The 22,851-nt window shown below is 32.7% G+C and overlaps 1 protein-coding gene and 1 long non-coding RNA gene across 2 annotated transcripts; both read right to left on the reverse strand.

Annotated features, from left to right (window-relative positions):
* Positions 1-2,032: 2,032 nt before the first annotated feature.
* On the reverse strand, positions 2,033-4,859 carry LOC132721727 (uncharacterized). Its single transcript, XR_009624506.1, has 4 exons — positions 4,579-4,859; positions 3,726-4,386; positions 3,165-3,293; positions 2,033-2,901 (listed from the first exon to the last, which is right to left on the reverse strand). It is a non-coding gene; the product is annotated as an uncharacterized LOC132721727 (long non-coding RNA).
* An 11-nt stretch (positions 4,860-4,870) lies between these two features.
* Positions 4,871-9,690, reverse strand: LOC132721726 (uncharacterized). Its single transcript, XM_060706096.1, has 3 exons — positions 9,202-9,690; positions 8,671-8,858; positions 4,871-5,361 (listed from the first exon to the last, which is right to left on the reverse strand). Exons 1-3 carry the CDS (start codon positions 9,336-9,338, stop codon positions 5,027-5,029), a joined length of 660 nt encoding a protein of 219 aa, XP_060562079.1. The 5' UTR covers positions 9,339-9,690; the 3' UTR covers positions 4,871-5,026.
* Between the last annotated feature and the right edge of the window lie 13,161 nt (positions 9,691-22,851).

Below are 22,851 nucleotides of genomic sequence, written 5' to 3' on the forward strand. Positions count from 1 at the left end.
TAAACTGTAAAATTTTAACAAAATCCTTTGAGAAATGTAGATGCAGTTGGGCAACAGAAGAAATTGTTCACTATATACTATATATAAGGGAAAAAAACAAAGGGCCATAATTAGGTCAAAATTATCCAATCACAAAAACCCAACAGTATGCCTCAGGACACTTGATGACAAAGCTTCTGTAAAAGTTTGAACAAAATCCATTGAGAAATTTAGGAGAAGTTGCGCACAGAAAAAATTGTTCACTATATATTCTATATAAGGGAAAAAAACAAAGGGCCATAATTAGGTCAAATGTTATCCAATCACAAAACCCTGACAATATGCACCAGGGCACTTGATGACAAAGCTTCTGTGAAAGTTTGGTCAAAATCCGTTGAGAAATGTAGGAGGAGTTGCGCACAGAAGAAATTGTTTACGCCCGCCCGCCTGTCCGCCCATCCGCCGACATACCTCAATCTAATAACCAGATTTTTCCTTCGGAAAACCTGGTTAAACAAGCAATTATCATAGTATTGCAAGCAATCCAGAAGTCCCCTACCGGTTAGAACCCCATCAGCATTCTGAAGGGCCATTGGCCATTCACTAATGTTTAAATTTTTCTCTATTTTAAGTAAATTTGTTGGAAATGTTCTTTAAAAGTGATCACAGGAAAAAGTTTTTATGAACAGACAGACAGACGGACTGAAGGACACTCTAAAGTTAATATTTGAAACATCCCTGTTACCAAAATATAACATTTTAAAAAGCAAAATTCTTAAAGAGGAGATAACTCTGGAATTAAAGATGCAATTTCATAAAAATTTTCAGCTCTTTTTGACTAATCACAAATATTGTTATATTGGCAATGTTTTAAGCCTATTTGTTGCCAAGGCAACCAATATTTTTTCAAAATAGGAAGAACAGATAAGACATGCATAATCTCAAGACTGCCATCTACCCACATGTCAAGTTTCATAAAAATATTTGCATTACTTTTTTTAGTTATCACTGGATTCAGTTTATGTGTAAAATTTGGCATATTTTCAGTCTATGTGTTTCCATAGCAACCAGAATTTTCAACATAGGAAAAAAAGAAAAAGACGTGGCTGCATAATCTCCAGACTGCCATCTTCCCATATTACAAGTTTCATAAAAATATTTCTGTTTCTTTTTACGTTAACACTGGATCCAGTTTATGTGTAAAAATTGCCATATTTTCAGTCTATTTGTTGCCATAGTAACCAGAATTTTCAACATAGGAAGAAAAGAAAAAGACGTGCATAATCTCCATACCGCCATCTATCCATATATCAAGTTTCATAAAAATATTTCCAGTACTTTTTGAGTTATCACTGGATCCAGTTTATGTGTAAAATTTGCCATATTTTCAGGCTATTTGTTGCCATAGCAACCAGAATTTTCAACATAGGAAGAAAAGAAAAAGACGTGCATAATCTCCATACTGCCATCTATCCATATATCAAGTTTCATAAAAATATTTTCAGTACTTTTCAAGTTATCGCGGGATCCAGTTTTTTGGACGGATGGACTGACGGACTGACAGACAGACGGACGGACGGACAGACGGACGGAGGGTAAACCTAAAGTCCCCTCCGGTAAACCGGTAGGGGAAAAAAAGCATAACATGCGGAAAATAAAATATACATTTTATTTCCAGATTTCAAGTATTGAAAATATACCGAGATCATATATTTAAAATAATGAATATATTAGTCATATAATCACAATATTTATGATTTCTGTCATTAAAAAGACAGTAGAACAATTTCTAAGCTGATATTCATACTTGTTTTGAAATTTTACCGCTCACAAAACCATTTGTTACTACTCTATGAAAGTTTAGCGAATGATAAAAATACAAGTGAATAATTGCAAATATTTTCATATCTATCTAAGACATAGTGGAACCTCCTGAGATGATGTACAACAAATCATAAATATTATAGCTATAAGTTAAGTTGAATAGCACCACTGCATTAAAGTATATTATAAAATGTCTTTTATTAGTGTCAATGTTGAGCTCGATGTTTGAATAAGTAACATACGTATCAAAAATACTTTTTTTCTGAGTACTTGTCAAACATGTTACCTAATCATTTTTTTAATTAAAAAAAACTTTGACATGTTAGGAATTATTTCATCCAATAATTTTTTAAAATGTGTGACTGTAGGCAAGCCTTCAGAACTCTTAGCTGTGAAAACATCCCGTAAAGCGTCCTCCCCACCGCGAATATACAACAACTTTAAATGCGACAAATTTAATCCAGATCCTGCAATGTTTTCAGCAGTAGGTCTTTTCATTACTCCTGTATAAATCAAAGGATTCAATGATGGTAAATTTGAGGCTTTAGCCTTATTGAACATGATGTTGTTGGCTACTGCAGATGGACTGAAACTATGTTCCATCAAATCTTTTGTTGGGCTGAATTAACTTTCCGAGTGCCTTTACATCTTCAATGGCATTATGTGCATCATACACTTCACCAAGAATAGAGGATACAAGGTCAACTTGTTTCAAAGATTGCTTAGGATAAAGTTTTCTAAACACAAACAAAGAATCAATAAATGCACACTTTGAAAACTTATCAATTAAGAACTCCGAGATTTGTTAGCGTGTTACCAAAATTGGGAAATCGAACCTACGTCCATTATGTGCAACTAAACACACATTTTGAAATTTAGAAATCCAGGCGATCATATCATCAACTGCTGATCTAATATTCACAGATTGAACTTTTGTTCCATTAACTGTCATCTGGCCTTCAAAATATGCTATTCCAGTAACACTAGTTGCTGTGTTATCAATGGGAACTGTAGGGTTGACATATGTGTTGAATTGTTGCCCTGGCACAACTTCTGCTGCAGAAATTTGTGTCATCTGAGGTTGGACTCCTCCTTGAACTGTTACATACATTAAAATACAATTATAAACACATTTTTATAACTGTTTGTATGGTGAATTGCTGGAAAGATAAAGCTTTTAAATTTTTAATTCATCCACAATTCATATAGGCAGTTACAAATTCTTTGAATATACAATTAAAGGATATTCCCTTCTTCTTAAATTGTAAATTATTAAATAAAGGATATTAATGTTAGTTATCCAGATCTTTGAAACAATTTAAAATCATGTATAAATTGAAATTTGTAAAAATGATAATCACTTAGCCCAGTTGTTTCCAAGTCAAAGGATATTATAGTTGGCTTACAATGGAATTTTGCAGGCTTGAAATTCCCCCGTGGAATTGAATCAGGTATTTTCTCGACATTAACAGTTTCTGCATGACCAATACCTGTATAATTCATTTTTCAATAACATTAAATAAACTGTTTAGGTTTAACTCTATGTAAAATGCCATTGTCTGAAAACAAACAAATTATTCAAAATTCTATTTGATCCAAACAAAATATACTGTAAACTTCATATTTTCTTATACAATACATATTCTGGATTTTTTGTGTGTTTTTTATAACATGTATAGAGCATGTGTTCAACAAGCATTATATTTGTGCTCTACATTTGTTCAACATATGTCAATGTATACATTCTACATTTGCAACACAGGTGTTCTACATATGTTCTACATATTTTTAGATTTGTACTACCTTTAAAGTGCTAGTATTCAAAAAGTATTTTGCGTACATTCATGTGAACTACATGTTCTCTGTATATATACATCATATGCATTATAATATGTTCTAAAGTGTTCTACATATGAACTTACCAGACTGATATGTATCTCCTTCCAGTGCCTCATTTGCACCCTGATTAGTGGCCCGTTCCTGTTGTAACAACAATCACCTACGTTTGGTGGAGGGGAATTTTGCCTTTTCTCTCTTTTTTTCCTGCTGTTTCATACATTTCCCTGCATGACAAACTGTACGAGTCCCAGGTGAAAGACCCAACATTGAGTAACCCTGTTTTATACAAGTTAATAATTTAATCATTTGATAACAATACGTTATGTGGTGTTTTTTCGGAAAGAAATTATGAAAAACTAGTAGCAGCTTATTTTGTATAGTAACAAAGACTATGAGTTTACTCATAATTATGACGTCATGTGTAAGCAAATTGTCTTTCATTGGCGGCGGAAGAAAAGTTTCTCTTGCAATGTGTGCATAATAGAAAATCCTGTCTGATATTTAAGAATATAATAGTATATCTTGCATTGTGTGCATAATAGAAAATCCTGTCTGATATTTAAGAATATAATAGTACATCTTTTATAAAATTTATCGTTTAAGTATGCATTTGATAGATTATCTGGATTGTAGATTGAATAACTTTAAATGAAAACTTTATTTACTTACATTACATTCAGGGCTTCACATAAGTCTAACTGTGTCCAACAAACAGGTATATGTAAAGAACAACAACAAGAACTTCTGAAATGATAACAAATAAACAACTTCAACATGATCAACAAATAAATAATTGTAATATGATCTGACAAAAACAGCAACTTTAAAAATGATCCATATTAACATGGTAACTGAAATATAAGGAAAAACTGAAAAACATCAATAAACTAAAAACAAATGAAAAAAGAAAAGTAGAATCAAAACAGCAAACCATACCTTAGAAATGTACTGCCTTCCTTCATTTATGAATGCTGCTGTTACATGGACACGATAATCAAGACTACTGGAGTTTCCATAGTGATGACTTTTAGGTGCTCTTAGTGTGACCTCTTTGTTTGCGTGCTCACACTGTTGACTCGAACCAAGATCTATATAGTGACCAGCATTATATATAATTGGATCAAACAACTGTTGTAATTTTTGTCTGAGATTACTGTCCTGGAGTGAAGTTTTATATGGAAGGCTACGATGTGTGTAGCTGGAAACAGGCTTCCGTTTGTAACTTGCATGACACAAACTATGATCACCAAACTGATGTGGAACTAGAGCCTTCAGGTTTTCTTCCATTCCAATTTGTCGCCTTGATTTTTTGCAAATGCATATTTCAAACATTTTTCTAGATGAGAAATGACAGTTTTGCTAAGTTTAACACCTTTTTCACCTTTCAGTTTACAACATGATTCTTGTCAAAACGTTTCTTCATTGAAACACCGAGATCAGTTTTTAATCGAGAAATAAGGGTGTTGTCACCGTCACCTTCCAAGTATTCCACTGGTATACCTTCAGCTAAAAGTTCCTTAACCCCTTTCACACCACTTGTTGCTTCCATAGCTCTTGCACTGCCCCTATGATTTCTGACACATGCATGAGGACGTACTTTCTGGCCCGGCCTTTTGCGTCTCCACCAATTACAAACACCACAGGTCCGATGGCTAACTATTGTTTTAACAACTTTATTTGGCTGTCTAGATTTCCCAGTGGTCATGAAGAAAGTGTGAGCTGTCAGAAATGACAAAAATATACAATAAACAACAAACACTAAAACATATGAATTGTTCTATATGTAGCTAAAAACTGATTATTTCAAAGTAATGTATCAAAATTGTATTATCTCTAGACACTGAATGCAAAATATTTATTTCTTACAATAACACCACACATACTCATAAGCCCCTGCCATCACTTATGTCTATAGCACATATATGTATGCAATATCAGGGAAAAACAGAAACAGTTTCTAAAATAAACAAAATATGTTTGTAAAACATGTATGCCCCCTATCAGCAGCCAATTAGTCATGTGATAAGGTTATTATGCATGACGTCTGACCCAGTGATCAAACAATTAATAAGGGTTATAAAGTATCTACTGGTCATGACCTTGACCTTTGACCCCTTGACCCAAAACTCAATAGGGGTCATCTGCTGGTCACGACCAATCATCATACAAAGTTTGAAGTTCCTAGGCCTAGGCGTTTTTAGTAAATTGATCAGAAACCGTTTTTACCTACAAGGTCAATGTGACCTTGACCTTTGACCCCTTGACCCCAAAATCAATAGGGGTCATCTGCTGGTCATGACCAATCACCATGCCAAGTTTGAAGTTCTTAGGCCTAAGGGTTCTCTTATTATTGATCGGAAACCGTTTTAACATACAAGGTCAATGTGACCTTGACCTTTGACCCCAAAATCAATAGGGGTCATCTGCTGGTCATGACCAATCACCATGCCAAGTTTGAAGTTTCTAGGCCAAAGCGTTCTTTAGTTATTGATCAGAAACCGTTTTTACTTACAAGGTCATTGTGACCTTGACCTTTGACCCCTTGATCCCAAAATCAATAGGAGTAATCTGCTGGTCATGACAAATCACCATACCAAGTTTGAAGTTCCTAGGCCTAAGCGTTCTTGAGTTATTGATCAGAAACCGTTTTTACTTAAAAGGTCAATGTGACCTTGACCTTTGACCCCAAAATCAATAGGGGTCATCTGCTGGTCATGACCAATCACCATGCCAAGTTTTGAAGTTTCTAGGCCGAAGCGTTCTTTAGTTATTGATCAGAAACCGTTTTTACTTACAAGGTCATTGTGACCTTTACCTTTGACCCCTTGATCCCAAAATCAATAGGAGTAATCTGCTGGTCATGACAAATCACCATACCAAGTTTGAAGTTCCTAGGCCTAAGCGTTCTTGAGTTATTGATCAGAAACCGTTTTTACTTAAAAGGTCAATGTGACCTTGACCTTTGACCCCTTCACCTAAAACTCAATAGGGGTCATTTGCTGGTCATGACCAATCATCACACAAAGTTTGAAGTTCCTACGTCTAAGCGTTTTTAGTTAATTGATCGGAAACCGTTTTTACCTACAAGGTCAATGTGACCTTGACCTTTGACCCCTTGACCCCAAAATCAATAGGTCATCTGCTGGTCATGACCAATCACCATACCAAGTTTGAAGTTCCTAGGCATAAGGGTTCTTAAGTTATTGATCCGAAAGCATTTTTACCTACAAGGTCAATGTGACCTTGACCTTTGACCCCTAGACCCCAAAATCAATAGGGGTCATCTACTGATCATGACCAATCACCATCTCAAGTTTGAAGTCCCTAGGCCTAAGGGTTCTTTCATTATTGATCGGAAACCGTTTTTACCTACAAGGTCAATGTGACCTTGACCTTTGACCCTTAACGCCAAAATCAATAGGGGTCATCTGATTGGTCATAACCAATCACCATACCAAGTTTGAAGTTCCTAGGCCTAAGGGTTCTTTTGTTATTGATCAGAAACCGTTTTTAATTAAAAGGTCAATGTGACCTTGACCTTTGACCCCTTGACCCCAAAATCTATACGGGTCATCTACTGATCATGACCAATCACCATACCAAGTTTGAAGTTCCTAGGCCTTAAGGTTCTTTAGTTATTGATCGGAAACCGTTTTTACCTACAAGGTCAATGTGACCTTGACCTTTGACCCCTTGACCCCAAAATCAATAGGGGTCATCTACTGATCATGACCAATCACCATACCAAGTTTAATGTTCCTAAGCCTTAAGGTTCTTAAGGTATTGATCGGAAACCGTTTTTACCTACAAGGTCAATGTGACCTTGACCTTTGACCCCAAAATCAATAGGGGTCATCTACTGATCATGTCCAATCACCATACCAAGTTTGAAGTTCCTAGGCCTTAAGGTTCTTTAGTTATTGATCGGAAACCGTTTTTGCTTTTAAGGTCAATTTGACCTTGACCTTTGACCCCTTGACCCCAAAATCTATACGGGTCATCTACTGATCATGACCAATCACCATACCAAGTTTGAAGTTCCTAGGCCTTAAGGTTCTTTAGTTATTGATCGGAAACCGTTTTTACCTACAAGGTCAATGTGACCTTGACCTTTGACCCCTTGACCCCAAAATCAATAGGGGTCATCTACTGATCATGACCAATCACCATACCAAGTTTAATGTTCCTCAGCCTTAAGGTTCTTTAGGTATTGATCGGAAACCGTTTTTACCTACAAGGTCAATGTGACCTTGACCTTTGACCCCTTGACCCCAAAATCAATAGGGGTCATCTACTGATCATGACCAATCACCATACCAAGTTTGAAGTTCCTAGGCCTTAAGGTTCTTTAGTTATTGATCGGAAACCGTTTTTGCTTTTAAGGTCAATGTGACCTTGACCTTTGACCCCTTGACCCCAAAATCAATAGGGGTCATCTACTGGTCATGACTAATCACCATACCAAGTTTGAAGTTCCTAGGCCTTAAGGTTCTTTAGTTATTGATCGGAAACTGTTTTTGCTTTCAAGGTCAATGTGACCTTGACCTTTGACCCCTTGACCCCAAAATCAATAGGGTCATCTACTGGTCATGACCAATCACCATACCAAGTTTGAAGTTCCTAGGCCTTAAGGTTCTTTAGTTATTGATCGGAAACCGTTTTTGCTTTCAAGGTCAATGTGACCTTGACCTTTGACCCCTTGACCCCAAAATCAATAGGGGTCATCTACTGGTCATGACCAATCACCATACCAAGTTTGAAGTTCCTAGGCCTTAAGGTTCTTTAGTTATTGATCGGAAACCATTTTTGCTTTCAAGGTCAATGTGACCTTGACCTTTGACCCCTTGACCCCAAAATCAATAGGGGTCATCTACTGGTCATGACCAATCACCATACCAAGTTTGAAGTTCCTAGGCCTAAGGGTTCTTTAGTTATCACTCGGAAACCATTTGGTCTACGGACCGACGGACCGACAAGTGCAAAGCAATATACCCCCTTTTTTTCAAAATGGGGGCATAATTAACTTACAGGTTAGAGAATCAAATCCTCGCTTGTGCCAGGCCGTGTCAACAGCAACAGACATTCCACTTCTTGTCTGACAAAGGTATTTTGGAAGTAGTCTTACTTTTGCTTTCTTTATTCGTTGATGTGTTTTCCTATCAGATTGAGGAGTCAGAACTGGGACTGGCAGTGGCTTTCTGGTATCTGTAGGTGTGCTATAATTGAACCAAGCAAGCATTTAAATGAAGCATCTCAGCATCAAAATATATACACTATGAATAAAAAAGAATTTACTATAAACATATAACAGTGTTTTTGTTTATATGACATAAGGACTTCTAAACTAACAATGTCTAGCATTAAACTTGTTGTAGTAAAATTGCTTTAGTATCACAACATTAAAATATTATTTCATTGACAATCTGTATCATTTCAGTTTTGATACATCGTAATTATTATAGTTGCCATAATTGGAAAAAGATATTTTTGTGAAGTAAGCTAAATGTACATAAATCCAATTTGATATAGACACTATTTACTTTAATAATCAGTCCATACCTGAAAGCATTACATGATAATGGGGTCTGAACAGAGAGACTGACATTTCCGGTACAGTTCAAGTCATCCTCCTCACTTGGTCTACTTTCATCATCAGTATTATCTTCATTTGCATTCACGTTATCATGAAACGACATCCTGTTTTGAAAACAAATATAAACTATAAAAAACTGAAATAGTGCTCACTGTTGAAATGTAATGAATGATTCATTGATATATCATGCATGAATTGCCTTTTTATACATGTATGTGCACACACAAAAATTGCAAACAACAATTACTTGTAATGCACTATACATTGTAGATTTTTATAAAGCAAAACATCAACAATATAAACAAAAAGAAAGAAAGATAAACCTTAGGATAAAAATGTGATTATGTTTAAACTTGTATGAAAACTCAACTGACATGGCATGAGTATTCTTATCAAACTCTCATGTCCATGTACTAGCTTATAATCTGTGTTTATATATAAACACTTAATAACATTGACTGAAAGAATCCTGATATGTGTTGTAACTTGCATTTTTTTTTAAAAATAACAATTAAAAATATATATACTAATAATAATTAAAAATAATAATGATAATAATGAATATAACCTAATTTTTATCACAGCAGAAAATATATACATGTATGTAAGTTGACGACTTAAGGCATAAAGCACACTATATATCTATACGTTTTGTAAATAATAATTAATACTTTCTTTTTTAAACTAATTTGGTTTTATATAAAAAGTTTTTTCATACATCAGTGCAGGTGATGTATAAGGTATTGGACAGACACCCAATTCTTCCACCAAACCACTCATGCTGGCCTGTACTTCAAGTGACTCCTTCTCAGCGACAGACCTATAATGTGTACAGAATGTTATTGAAATTCATATTAAGACTTTTTAACTATAACCATAGTTAATACACATCCCACTAAGTTTAAATTACTTACTTTTCTATCTGTGAGAACATGAGGTATGGTAGAGCTAAGTTAGCAAATTCGTTCACTTCTAGTGTGATACAATCCTGTAGCTTGCCAGATACTGTACTAATCTGTGTCTGATGTGACATCAATGATCTCTCTATATACTGGTCGATCTATAATTATATATATTTTATTTTATGCTTTTCAGTGGATTACTGATTAATCCGTGAAAATTATATTTGATAACTTCACAGCGTAGCCACTTGTGAGAATACTGTTTTTAAAGCCCACTCGATGAAATAAAATTTCATCTTACACACAAACAAACAAATATCCTCTATATATTATAATATAACAGTAGTTGGTGTCATTGATGGGAAATCTTGTATCAAAATATTAAAGACATACTGTAAAGTCTTGCTTTACGATAGACCCTAAATTGCAACCTAATTTACGACCAACCCTAACCATATATATTATGTTATTTCACAGTAGGGGTGCCATTGATGGAAAATCTTGTATCAAAATATTAAAGACATACTATAAAGTCTTGCTTAACGACAGACCCTAAAGTACAACCTAATTTACGACCGACCCTTATCATATATATTATTATGTTATTGAACAGTAGGGGTGCCATTGATTGAAAATCTTGTATCAATATATTGACGACATATCTATATATCAAAACAAATAGCTTGTACAGTTGAAACCATTTTAATATTTCTTAAACCACCATCATGGTGTTATGAATGCTTGTTTTTTGCATATAATAAACTTCAAGAATGTTAAAATATTTCATAAGTTATAGATCAATATATATTTTTCAGCCTGTGCAGTTTTAAAATTTATTATCCTAGATTTTGTAATTATGTACATAAAGAATTTGTATATAAACATACCTCATCTATCTGAGAATCAAGTCTGGACTGAAGAGTTTATATTCTGTTTTACCAACACTTGTATAACATTCTGTTTCTTATCCTGTAAAATATAAAATAAATCATCATGATAGTCCCACATAACAAACTTGAAAGTTACATTTGTACTTACACCTTTTTCCATGGCTTATCAGCTACATATAAAATGGTGTTTTACAAAGAGTTGTCCAATCTACAGCCTCCTAGACTATTCTCATTGCTTGATAGTAAAATAAACAGCCACAAGTTATTCATTAAATATCCATGCAAGAGTTATGTGTCTTGTTCACTAACATACAAATATAATGCCAAAGACTCATGTAAAGTTTCAAATAACCAATAGTAGTTGTAGTTATTTCTTATGAATGTACTTCATCTTAATCCTATAACCCAGATCCATGAACTTACCTACTATATAAGACAGCATGCTAGACTATTCTCTGTGCTTGACAGTAAGAAAAGGAGCATAACTCTGTAAGAAGGTTAATCAGAGTTATGTGACCTGTTATCATTATGTAAGATAATCAGAGAAAACTAGAAATGTGTCGTCACGCCACGGATGCCCCGCATGCAGCCAAAATTTCAGAAGTTCCAACTTTGTTTGCACAAACTATTTTTTTCATTTTAAGTTCAAAGCCCTTAAAACTATTTGATGTAAACAAAAATCATTTTTATACAAAGTTCAAGTTAACCTTTTCTAAATTGCATCTTGCATATTTGTAGCCAAAATAATGACTATAATGAATAATACATTTCCACAAAAGTATGAGTACTGAAACTGAAAATTCAAATTTTTTCCAACATTCAAGAGAGATAACTTTGTCCAAAATCATTGAACCACAACCAAATTCAAACTTGAAACTGCTTATTCCTAAGATGTATCTATATGTCAAATTTGAGTTGAATGTGTACAACCATTCGGGAGATAATGAACGGAAACTGAAAATTTCCTTTTTTTTTCAAAGTTCAAGAGGGATAACTCTGTTAGCTATCATCAAACCATAACCAAATTCGAACTTTACCAGTTATTCTTATGAAATATCCATATGTTAAATTTGAGTTGAATATGTACAACTGTTATAAAGATAATGAACGGAAACTGAAAATTCCCTTTTTTTAAAGTTAAAGGGGCATAACTCTGCCAAAAAACATCGAACCATGACCAAATTCGAACTTGACCTGCCCATTCCTTTGACGTATCCATATGTCAAATTTGAGTTGAATGTGTAATACTGTTGGGGAGATAATGAACGGAAACTGAAAATTTCATATCATTTTCAAAGTGAAAGGGGCATAACTCTGCCAAAAATCATCGAACCATGACCAAATTCGAACTTGACCTGCCCATTCTTTTGACATATCCATATGTCAAATTTGAGTTAAATGTGTAATACCATTGGGGAGATAATGAACGGAAACTGAAAATTTCATATTATTTTCAAAGTGAAAGGGGCATAACTCTGTCAAAAATCATTGAACCATGACCAAATTCAAACTTGACCTGCCCATTCCTTTGACATATCCATATGTCAAATTTGAGTTGAATGTGTAATACCATTGGGGAGATAATGAACGGAAACTGAAAATTTCATATTATTTTCACAGTGAAAAGGGCATAACTCTTGTCAAACCATCAGACCATGACCAAATTCGAACTTGACCTGTATTTTCTCATGATATAGTCATATGTCAAATTTAAGTCGATTGAGTGCAACCGTTACTAAGATAATGAACGGAAACTGATGATGACAGAATGACGGAACAGGGTACCACTATATGCCCCAGCCATTTTATGTAGTTTTGGAGATATCTACTTGCATGCAAAAACTTAACTTAAATGTGATTGTGACAGAAGTACAATAGCTCACTCTATTCTTTGTATAGTCCAGCTAAAAAAAATGGTATACCCTACAATCTTTTAATTATAAATAAGTTAATAAAAGAAAGATTATTACAGTAAGTTCCTGGAACTCTTGTATTCTGTGATATTTTGTTATAAGTTCCTGCCTCCCTCTGAAGCTGGACTCTACAATCTCTTTTAAACTTTCCCCCTCTCTGTTTAGACAATGAAGAGATGCCCTAAATCCATCTAACTCTAGCTCCGCCTCTATCAAATTCCTGAATATTAATGTTACAATAGATATACATTATAGAGATAGTGTTGTGTTAATAAAGAATATATTTTCAAAATACATTTAGTTAACTTCCATGCTTAAGTTAAGGACAGAGAAAAATCATCTACTTTTACAAGTCTAAATAAACATGCCATGTCTCGTGTTAAAAACTATATTAGTTAATTCTGTATAAAATCTCTTATTAAGATAATCTTAATGTTCTTCTAATAAACAAGTTTATTATATAGATAACAAATTTTACTTTATTCTTGCATGTTTTTCTAGGAATTAAAAATAGGAAATCAAAATAAATTAATTAATTAGTTTAAAGCTGCACGCCTCCAGATGAGCCAAAATATTTCAAGAAAATTAATATTGAGAAAAATATACTAAAATTTTAAGAAAGATAAAACATTCAAGATCCAAGTGATATTTTACATGTTATGTGCGGTTTAAGACTGCTTTTGCAGTATTTTATCAACATATTTTGACTGCGTTACTAACGCAGAAAGGGATGTTTTTGCATATGTTGACCACATTTTGTAATTTTCTTGGATTGTAAGCAGTCTTCACGAAAAACGTTAAAAAGCACAGGACATTCAGGCCAGTAAAATATCAAATCTTACTGGACCTGGTGATTTTAGCCGGACCAAATACATAGATAGGAAATAAATTGATGGGAACAGGAAAACACTTTATCATGCTTCCCTTGATAATTTTGAAAGAAGCATAATACGTCTTGTATTCTGGGCCTTATGTTGACAGCTTTGAAAAATCTATAAGGACCAAATGTTTAGGCAAAATTGACTAGAATTGAACATGAACAACACAATTTGCTTCAAACAAATCACTTTCACACAAAATATTTACTTAACTCAATAATCACAAAATCATAACTAAATAATTACCATAATAAACAATGGTTTAATTCCCATAACTGTACGGTGCGGTACGGAAAATATCCAAGAAAAAAATGGCAGCCTCCGTTACTCAATACAATTTAGACATCTCTCGTTGTGTTTTGAACATTTAGGACAGAATTGATGGGTTTCATTTGCATAAAAGGCAAAAAGATCAATCTTTTAGAGAACCCTGCTTTATTATTTTGATGAATTTTTCTTATAATATTTTTTTATGGCCAAACATCTACTGGCCCGTCGGACCACCAACCTTGCAATAATCACTGGACCAATGCTAAATTTAGTGGCCTCGGGCTGGCGTTAATTTCGAAGACTGATTGTAAGTGGCTATTGCAATATGTTTATTATTTCATTTGTTCACCTCACAATATTTTACTTTTGAATACATTTCCAAAATTTTCATGAAAATTAACATGAATCTGGAGGCATGCTGCTTTAATTTAAAATTCATTCAAAAAGAAAATCTGATTTCTCAAATTACTTCAGAATTAGAAAATGTGTTGATAGGGAACAAACACCCCCTATATTCCACTGATTTATCAGTCTACTGTCAGACCGTGCTACAACAAGACTGGTGGACAATGGCTTATCTATATGGCCCATCCCAAAAGTGGGGGCACAATAATAAATAGTAATTATTGTCAGTAATTATTAACCTTAAACCAGCTTTAATGAAGTTTGTGAAATGGATTTGCCTGGCTCTGAATTTGGAAGAAACCATTTAAAGTTAAGGGATTTCAATTTCAAAATATAAAAGTAGAGCCACCAAGAGTGTCAAACCAGTTTAGTCTGCATAGTTGGCCTGGCTCTATACTGGTGGCAAAAGGCTAATTAATCACTTTCAGTTTAAACCAACATTACCTTGCTAATGTAAAATCTGCATTTTTCTGTGAGAACAGTTTCTGCAATCGTTTTTCTAATTGCCCTTTTAAAGCCACAATAGATTCTTCTAAATTTCTCGCCTCATTTGTATATTTCTGTGACTGTATAAATCTTTGAAGATGCTCATTAGTTCTCTCCTGCAATGTTTAACATTTGTTATATATATTCATGATTAACATAGGAAACATAATTATTAATACATTGTCTATTAAAGCTACATTATATAAATATGTAAACATATTTTTCCGTCGGCTTAAAAACCATGCATTCTATAGTTTCGTCAACATTTTTAACAGTATTGTTGTAAATCTCATTTAAAATTGTTTATAAGTTATGCTTTTAAAAGAAAAACTCCACAGTAACACTAAAGTTCGTATACGAATTTTAACATGCAAATGAAGACTTGTATAATTAGCTTGTGTATGTGCTACATCACAATGGTAAAATCAATTGTTACCATGTGGATCACAGCAAATATGAGATGTTCTTGTACAAATAAATTTTTACCTTTTAGTTTCACGATGCATTAGCCCTGTTGTTTATAAAAAAAGCAATCATCTCATAAAAAGATTGAATTTGTATGAAAAGATCCATAATATAATGCGGAAATATACCGTTAAATTCAAACTGCTTCTTAAAAATGTTTGTTGAATTTCTATTGATATATTATATACTGCTATACAAATTTATTTTCACAGCTGTAATGGAGTACATACAACAATAAGCGGTGCATTCGGCCGAGTTTTAATCTGTGCAGATGAAAATGAAAGTTGAAAATGCATGATCTATGTACGGATAGCCGATATTTTGGAGTTCGTTATCAAAGTGTAAATTTCTGTACTTTTAACTAAATTGGGACTAAGAAATGAGTTCCTTATAAGCGATAATTCCTTATAACCGTGTTCGCTAAAACAGTATAATTTTATTTTAAATAAAGAAGGGCAAAATTTGGGCCAAAATAAATTGTTCCTTATAACCGGATGTTCGCTTTATCCGTGTTCGGTATAAGTGAAGATTACTGTATATGAAACCTACAATTAAAATATTTACATTTATTTAGCAGTGACAATAAAGACATATGTCATGCAGTCTGACCAGGCTTCTTACATGTATGTGGCTCAATTTTTACAGTTTTGATATGGAAGTCATTATACCAGCAAGTGGATGATTTCATAAAGTGGAATACACTATTTAAGCTAAATGAGAGTCACAATGACCATACCTGTAGTAACTGATGGACACTCCTAAGAAGTGATGGTGGTTTAGCTAGATCCTTAACATCTCCTCCTGGTTCATACTTAAACCTGAAATATATAAACACTAATATCTAACAATTGTTTACAATATCTAACTATTGTTTACACCACACAACTGTTATCAATAATAGTAAAATGTTCATATTTCATGGACTGAAATAAAATCAAGACTTTCAATAAGAATAATGCCATAGTTTAAAACGTTACCAGGATAAAGGAAATGTATCAAGAAATATTAAATACTGTATTTTGAGAAACTGTAGATGTGATATATTAGTACAGGTTATATACAGAGTTTTAAAGCTGCACGCCTCCAGATGAGCCAAAATATTTCAAGAAATTCAATCTTTAGAAAAATGTATTAAGATCAGAAGAAAAGTAAAAAGATTCAAAGTTTAATTAATTATTTACTTGTTATATGCGATGAATGACTCATTTTGCAGTATCAATCACTATAATTTTACTCCATTACTAACCCAGTAAGAGGTATTTATGTATATTTTGACTTCTTTTTGGTGAATTAATACCTGGATTGTAAGTGCCGTTTGCATGTGAAAATTACTTTCTTTGTTTGCTTCACAGTATTTTACTTTTAAATACATTTTCAAATTTTTTATGAAAATTAGCATGAATCTGGAGGCATGCTGCTTTAAGAAATTAATTTCCAAGCAAACTAAGTGAAGTGAATAAAAAATACAGCTTAAAGCACTAAAAATTTAAAATTAAAATTTTTATAGATCTCAATTGTAATTTTTGTTTTTGTTTTGTTTTGTTAACATTGATGGATAATGCATATTCGTCCAAAGTTAAGCTACTAATTATACGTATATACTTTCCATACAAATGCTATGTATTTTTGTAAGAGTGTTTGTTGTAACTATAATGCTGTTTATTGTTATTTTAGTTTTCTATTTATATATGTATAGAAGGCCATATTGGAAATAAGTTGTATGTTTACTATGTCCTCTTAATATGTCATCTTTTCAAATAAAGTTATTATTATGATATTGATGTCATATAAACATTCTATTATTTGATGATAACTCAAATAAATTTATATGCTTTTTTTTGGTATTAAGTCTGGAAAGGTATAAATATTTGTCAGAATAAGAACCTTAAAGGCTCCATCGAGTTTTTTTTGACATGAAGTAACTGGAATTTTTTTTTTAGACTTGTTTAACTTTTGATGTAGGTCTGGACTGACAACTTGTGTGCAAAATTTCTGATCATTCCTTCCCTTCCTTTTCCCAGAATAATAATTTATATTGTGTAAAATGACCATGAATTGAAATGTTGATTGAAAACTGTTGCAACACCTTTCCCTCAAACCAGGCTAAAAGTAATGCAAAAATTGATTTTCAATTCAACTCTTGAGTATATATCTCTTTATTATCTTTGCAGGTTGTTTTCCATTGTTAGTGTATCGCTTGATTTATGCCAGAATCTTAAATTTTGAGACTTTAGGATTTTTGACCCCAGTGGAGCTTCTTTAAACAAAATGTGAAGTAGTATATTTTTAAATGTTTGACACTTTTTCATGTCATTTTAAGAGACCTGTCAACTATATGAAAAGCATTGAACAAGTCCTATTACACAAAATCATAAACGGCACTGATTTGCTCATACTAGGTACACAGTTAGAAGTGAGCTATGTAACAATTTTCAAGCTTGGTTGATATTTTACCTAAAATTTACAATAACCAGTGAATACCGAGTGCATGAAGAAATTGATAAAAAGCAAATTATCTTACAATTGATGAATTCTTAAAAAAAAAAAAAAAAAATTTTTAAAGCAAAGTTAAGTCATTTAATAAATTTTGAGAGTGTGACTGGTTATGAAGTATGAGTATTTTGATCCTAGCTGACCATGTCAATAACAATTACAATGTCTACAAGTTTTCTAGAATGTAATACCTTAGATTTTGAGCATCCCTCCTGATGTCCACTTTACTGGTCATTGCCTTCAAGGTGGCTGTTGTATCTCTAGTGTTATGTAACAGACTGGTCAGTATTTGGTCAGCAGAGAAAGTCCCTGATACCAGTTCCACCTTCTGCCATAATGGCTCTTTCCTCTTAGTACTGTAAATCAATAATCAGTCAGTTAAATCTTTGTTTGTAAACTGAAAATAGACATATCTATATATATGATACATGCCCGCTAGTTAAAGCATTAAAGCTTGTAATATCTGGATTATTATGTATTTTCAGAAAAAGACGGCAGACAGAATTTTGTATCTAGACTTAGTATTACACTAACATCCCACTATTAAATGTTAGAGTGAATCACTACACTATGGATGCTATCAGAGCTGCATTACTGGTACTGGTACTGCAGCGATTTTGCAAGTACTGGTACTGATACTGAATTACTCTCACAAAATTTTGCTACTACTGGTACTGGTACTGCATTACTGTCATAAAAAGTGGTACTGCTACTGCATTACAATGCAGTACTTTTGGTTTTGATAAATAGCATCAATTTTTCTCATAAAATAAAGCTGTAAATTACATTATTTTATTTTTGTGAAAAAGTAAGTTATCAAATCTATAGACAATTTGCTGCAATATTACTTCAAATGTTAACATAGTATTCATCATAAAAAAGCACCAAAGACTTTATGTAAAAATTAAATTGAGATAAACAGACTCAATTACTCTTTACCCCCCAAAAAAATCCTTATTAAAATCTTTTATTACTTTTTATTTACTAGTAAAAGAGCAAAATAATCACTAATTAATTGCTTCTATTCTAAAGTGATATTGTTCACACAATAAAGGTTGTTATTTACTTTGGTATAAATTGAACAGAGGTGTGAAAGGCAACAAAAGACTGTTGTGTTTTAAATGAAAGATGATTGCTTTGTATTACAGTTGACTGGTTACTATACAGTAAGATATGGCATGAATATATGTTTTAAATATTGTTTGTAAAATGTATGCTAAAACAGAAAAGTTGTAAAAATGTTATTTTAACTTTAAAGCTCAGCAGCACACCTCCAGATGAGCCAAAATATTTCAAGTAAATCAATATTGAGAAATTTTAAGAAAGGTAAAAACATTAAAGATCCCAGTTATATATATTTTTTTTTTATTTATATTTTTTTATGTTATGTGCGGTTTAGACTGTTTTGTAGTATTTTATTACCATATTTATACTGCATTACTAACGCAGTAAGGGCTATTTTTGCATATGTTGATGTTTTTTTGGTAATTTTCTTGGATTATAAGTGCCGATTGCAATATGTAAGTTACTTAATTTGCCTTACAATATTATACTTTTAAATACATTTTCTAAAATTTTCATCAAAATAAGCATGAATCTGGAGGTTTGCTGCTTTAAAGTAAATTATGATTTGATTTCTTTGCTGAATAATATGTGCAATTATTTGTTTGACACTGTGTATTTATTCAAATAAAAGTAATGGTACTGATACTTAATTACTTCCCCCAAAAAAGTACTGGTACTGCAGTACCGAGCTAAAATCTAGTACTGGTACTGGTAATGGTACTGCATTATTTGCCAAGCACTGGTACTGGTACTTAAGTACTACACCCTTAGTACTGATGCAGCTCTGGTTGTTATGCTGACAAAAGTCTGTATATTTAATAGTCCAATAGGTGCATGAATGTGGACTTACAAAATAAATATTTTAGTTATGTAATACCCATATAACTTTGTTAAGTCAATTTGTCACTTTCTTTTAAAAATGAATTTTGGTCATATATCAGTGGTAGGTTCACTTGACCAGTTTTCAATTTTAACAATACTGATCTAGACTATATAATATACACAATCTTACTAAATGTACATCTGGGTGGATATTAGCAATATGTATAATTCTAACACGACCCACATTTTTCCCTATTGAACAAACAAGAACCAACAGTGTAAATATACAATACAATCACCGTCAACAGTCTATTTTTAGACAAGTGATGTAACCATTTAAATACGATGCGCTGAAAGTATGGAAACAAATCAGGTGCAATTTAGCCTGATATCATTGTTGGGAGCATTTATTTGTTGAGTTAGAATCGAAATAATATATCCTAGAGTGTCATCGATAAGGATTTTTGTATCGATATATCGGTAATGAATTAACGGCGATACAGCGATATATCGATTGCCAGGCAAAATTCAGCTTTCAAGTCTTTTTTAATTTGTTTTAATATGCAGTTATATTTAAACACATGCAAAAAAATAAACACAGGGCTCATCCTGGGGGGAAATTTTAGGGAGAAGTGACGACCTCGCAAAAATTAGGGAGAAGGGAAACAACCCAATGTGTATGCATTAACATGCATGGCTATACATCCTTTAATTATAATATAAACACAATTAACATCACTTATAATATTTCTCCAGTTTATTAATTAATAGTAGATTAATTCATTGTAGTATAAATTAAAAGTAGATTAATTATTTAGTAGTAGATCTGGCAATGGCATCTAAATGTTTTTGAGCTGCAAATATGAACATAAAAAATTATTTTTGATATCTATTGATCAGCTATTTATAAGCTTTCTCTAAATATGTGTTTATATATTTTCATGTACATTTGTTGATAATAATGTGTAAGAAAAGATATGATGATAAAATTCAATTTCGTATTTTTTACTTTTAATACTTTCCTCACCTTTAAAAGAAGATGAAGTCACATTGGATATTGATTAATAATATCTGTTCTATTCTGTTCTGGTAACAGAAATTTCTTACAATGTACAGAATGTTGTAATGTCACGATTATATGCATATAATTATGCTTATAAAACAATTTTAAAACATCAAAGAATATGTTAAATATGTACTGCAAACATTTGTGCACATTATATTTGATCACTAAAATTACATACATTCATTTCTTATTGAAAAATTTGACTGAGAAATTGTAGAAAATTAATTTCTAATTACCTCCCTTTATTTTCATGAAACGTTAAATTCGGTAATATCTTTAAAAATAATGCTTTTTAAAATTTACAATATTGATAAATCTTATTCTGAGCGTCATATTTACGACATTAAAACAAATATATATATTGAAACAATAAGAACATTTCTTTCCTGACAAATTTTGTTGTCATGATATACGACCAATATGTAGTTTAGCCGGGATGTCTTACCCACATGCGTAAACTGTGTCAAATTTGGCATTTCTACAAAGAGAACAATGTCAAACACCCCCACTGTCTACAACATACCATTCGCAAGATTTTTGCGAATTGGCTTTCTTAAATTTTTGCGTAGGTGTAACTATCAGAATCAGTAACTTTCTTACTGCTCGGTTTCGGCATTTCGCCTTGTTACCCATGACGTGAGCGACATAACAATTTACAGTAAAAATTGATGAAACTATGATTAAGTTTTTAAGCCGGTCGCTGATCATTAATAAAATTGATTATTTTTAATTGACTAACAGTTTTGTGATAGCCGTGAAAAATCCATTGCACATCGCCTTTACTCGGGTTAAAAACCCACCATCGAAGTGCATCGTGTATATCAATTAGGGAAGGTTGCACGTGTTTAGATAATCGGGGAAAAACAATGTATAATTATCGCCAAATCCCGTATTAAACTCGCAAAACTATATACCGTTTCGGGCCGATGCTCTCATTATTTACTGTTTAGAGTAGGCGGTCTATCGCTTCGCTTACAGGTAGAAGGGTAGTATAAAGCGACGCTCTGATTGGATAATGACAATTAGAGGTCGTCATACGGGCGGATACAATCTCTGCTCTTTACATCGCTAAGTAATTACTATTTGGGAATTAAGATTTTATCGGCGATGTTGACTTCTCTTTGATCAATCGGAAGAGCGAAATTGGAATATACACGGCGAAGTTTTCGCCTGAATCGCCCTTCCGGATGAGCCCTGTAAACAAACTATGAAAAGTGAACAATTTGTTTCTTTTTTATCAATGACAACTTATGACTAGTAACAACAATGTTTAAAGCCTTTTCCACTTTAATTTTGTTGTTGTTGCTATTACGTAGATACAAATTATGCTTAATCCCGTCCTTGCCGTTCCATTAGTAAGCAGGGGTTTAATTGGCAAATTATTGTGTTTAGAACCGGAATAATTATTAAAGTTTAACATATGTAATCATAATTTTTACAAAGAAAAACTTACAAAAATTTTCTTGGCATTTTCTGTTTTAAAAATCTAAATTTGGAGGTCTTGACCCCCACTTAGCAGACATGCAAGATTATAACGAAATTCGGCAGCATTCGTTAGAGACACTGGGAGGTAACTCTGGTGTTTATTTCCGTTTTAGTTTTAGAAAATTGAAATATTTAGTTCTGGCTTCCATAGCTTTATACGTCTCTTTTATTTTGATGTTTAGTCTATCAGTACTATTAAACCTGTTTGCTGAAGTGTCTTTAGTTAGAAATATGTGTGCATTCCATATCTGATATTTAAAAAATGGAATCGATATCGAATCGGATAACAAAGATCATTGATAAACCGATATCGATTGAAACAATTACACCCCTAATATATCCCAAGCAGTGATTTTATCGCTTTATACAATCACAGTTTGTTGTTAGGATGCCGTTGTGATATAATTCCTTGCATTTGAACTCCAAACAGTGATTTCATTTGGCAATAAATCACTCTTGGGGTATAGTACTTTTTA

This window comes from Ruditapes philippinarum, unplaced genomic scaffold (assembly GCF_026571515.1).
Source record: "Ruditapes philippinarum isolate M1 unplaced genomic scaffold, ASM2657151v2 ctg2703_1_1_1_1, whole genome shotgun sequence".
NCBI classification, from domain to species: domain Eukaryota; kingdom Metazoa; phylum Mollusca; class Bivalvia; order Venerida; family Veneridae; genus Ruditapes; species Ruditapes philippinarum.

Bases quoted from the DNA above. Each gene is read 5' to 3' on its own strand.
- LOC132721726 (XM_060706096.1), bottom strand. From the start codon at position 9,338: ATGTCGTTTCATGATAACGTGAATGCAAATGAAGATAATACTGATGAT. The intron at 8,859-9,201 runs GTATGGACTGAT...GTTCAATTATAG, and splicing joins TTATCATGTAATGCTTTCAG to CACACCTACAGATACCAGAA. The intron at 5,362-8,670 runs GTAAGTTAATTA...CATTTCTGACAG, and splicing joins AGGATTTGATTCTCTAACCT to CTCACACTTTCTTCATGACC.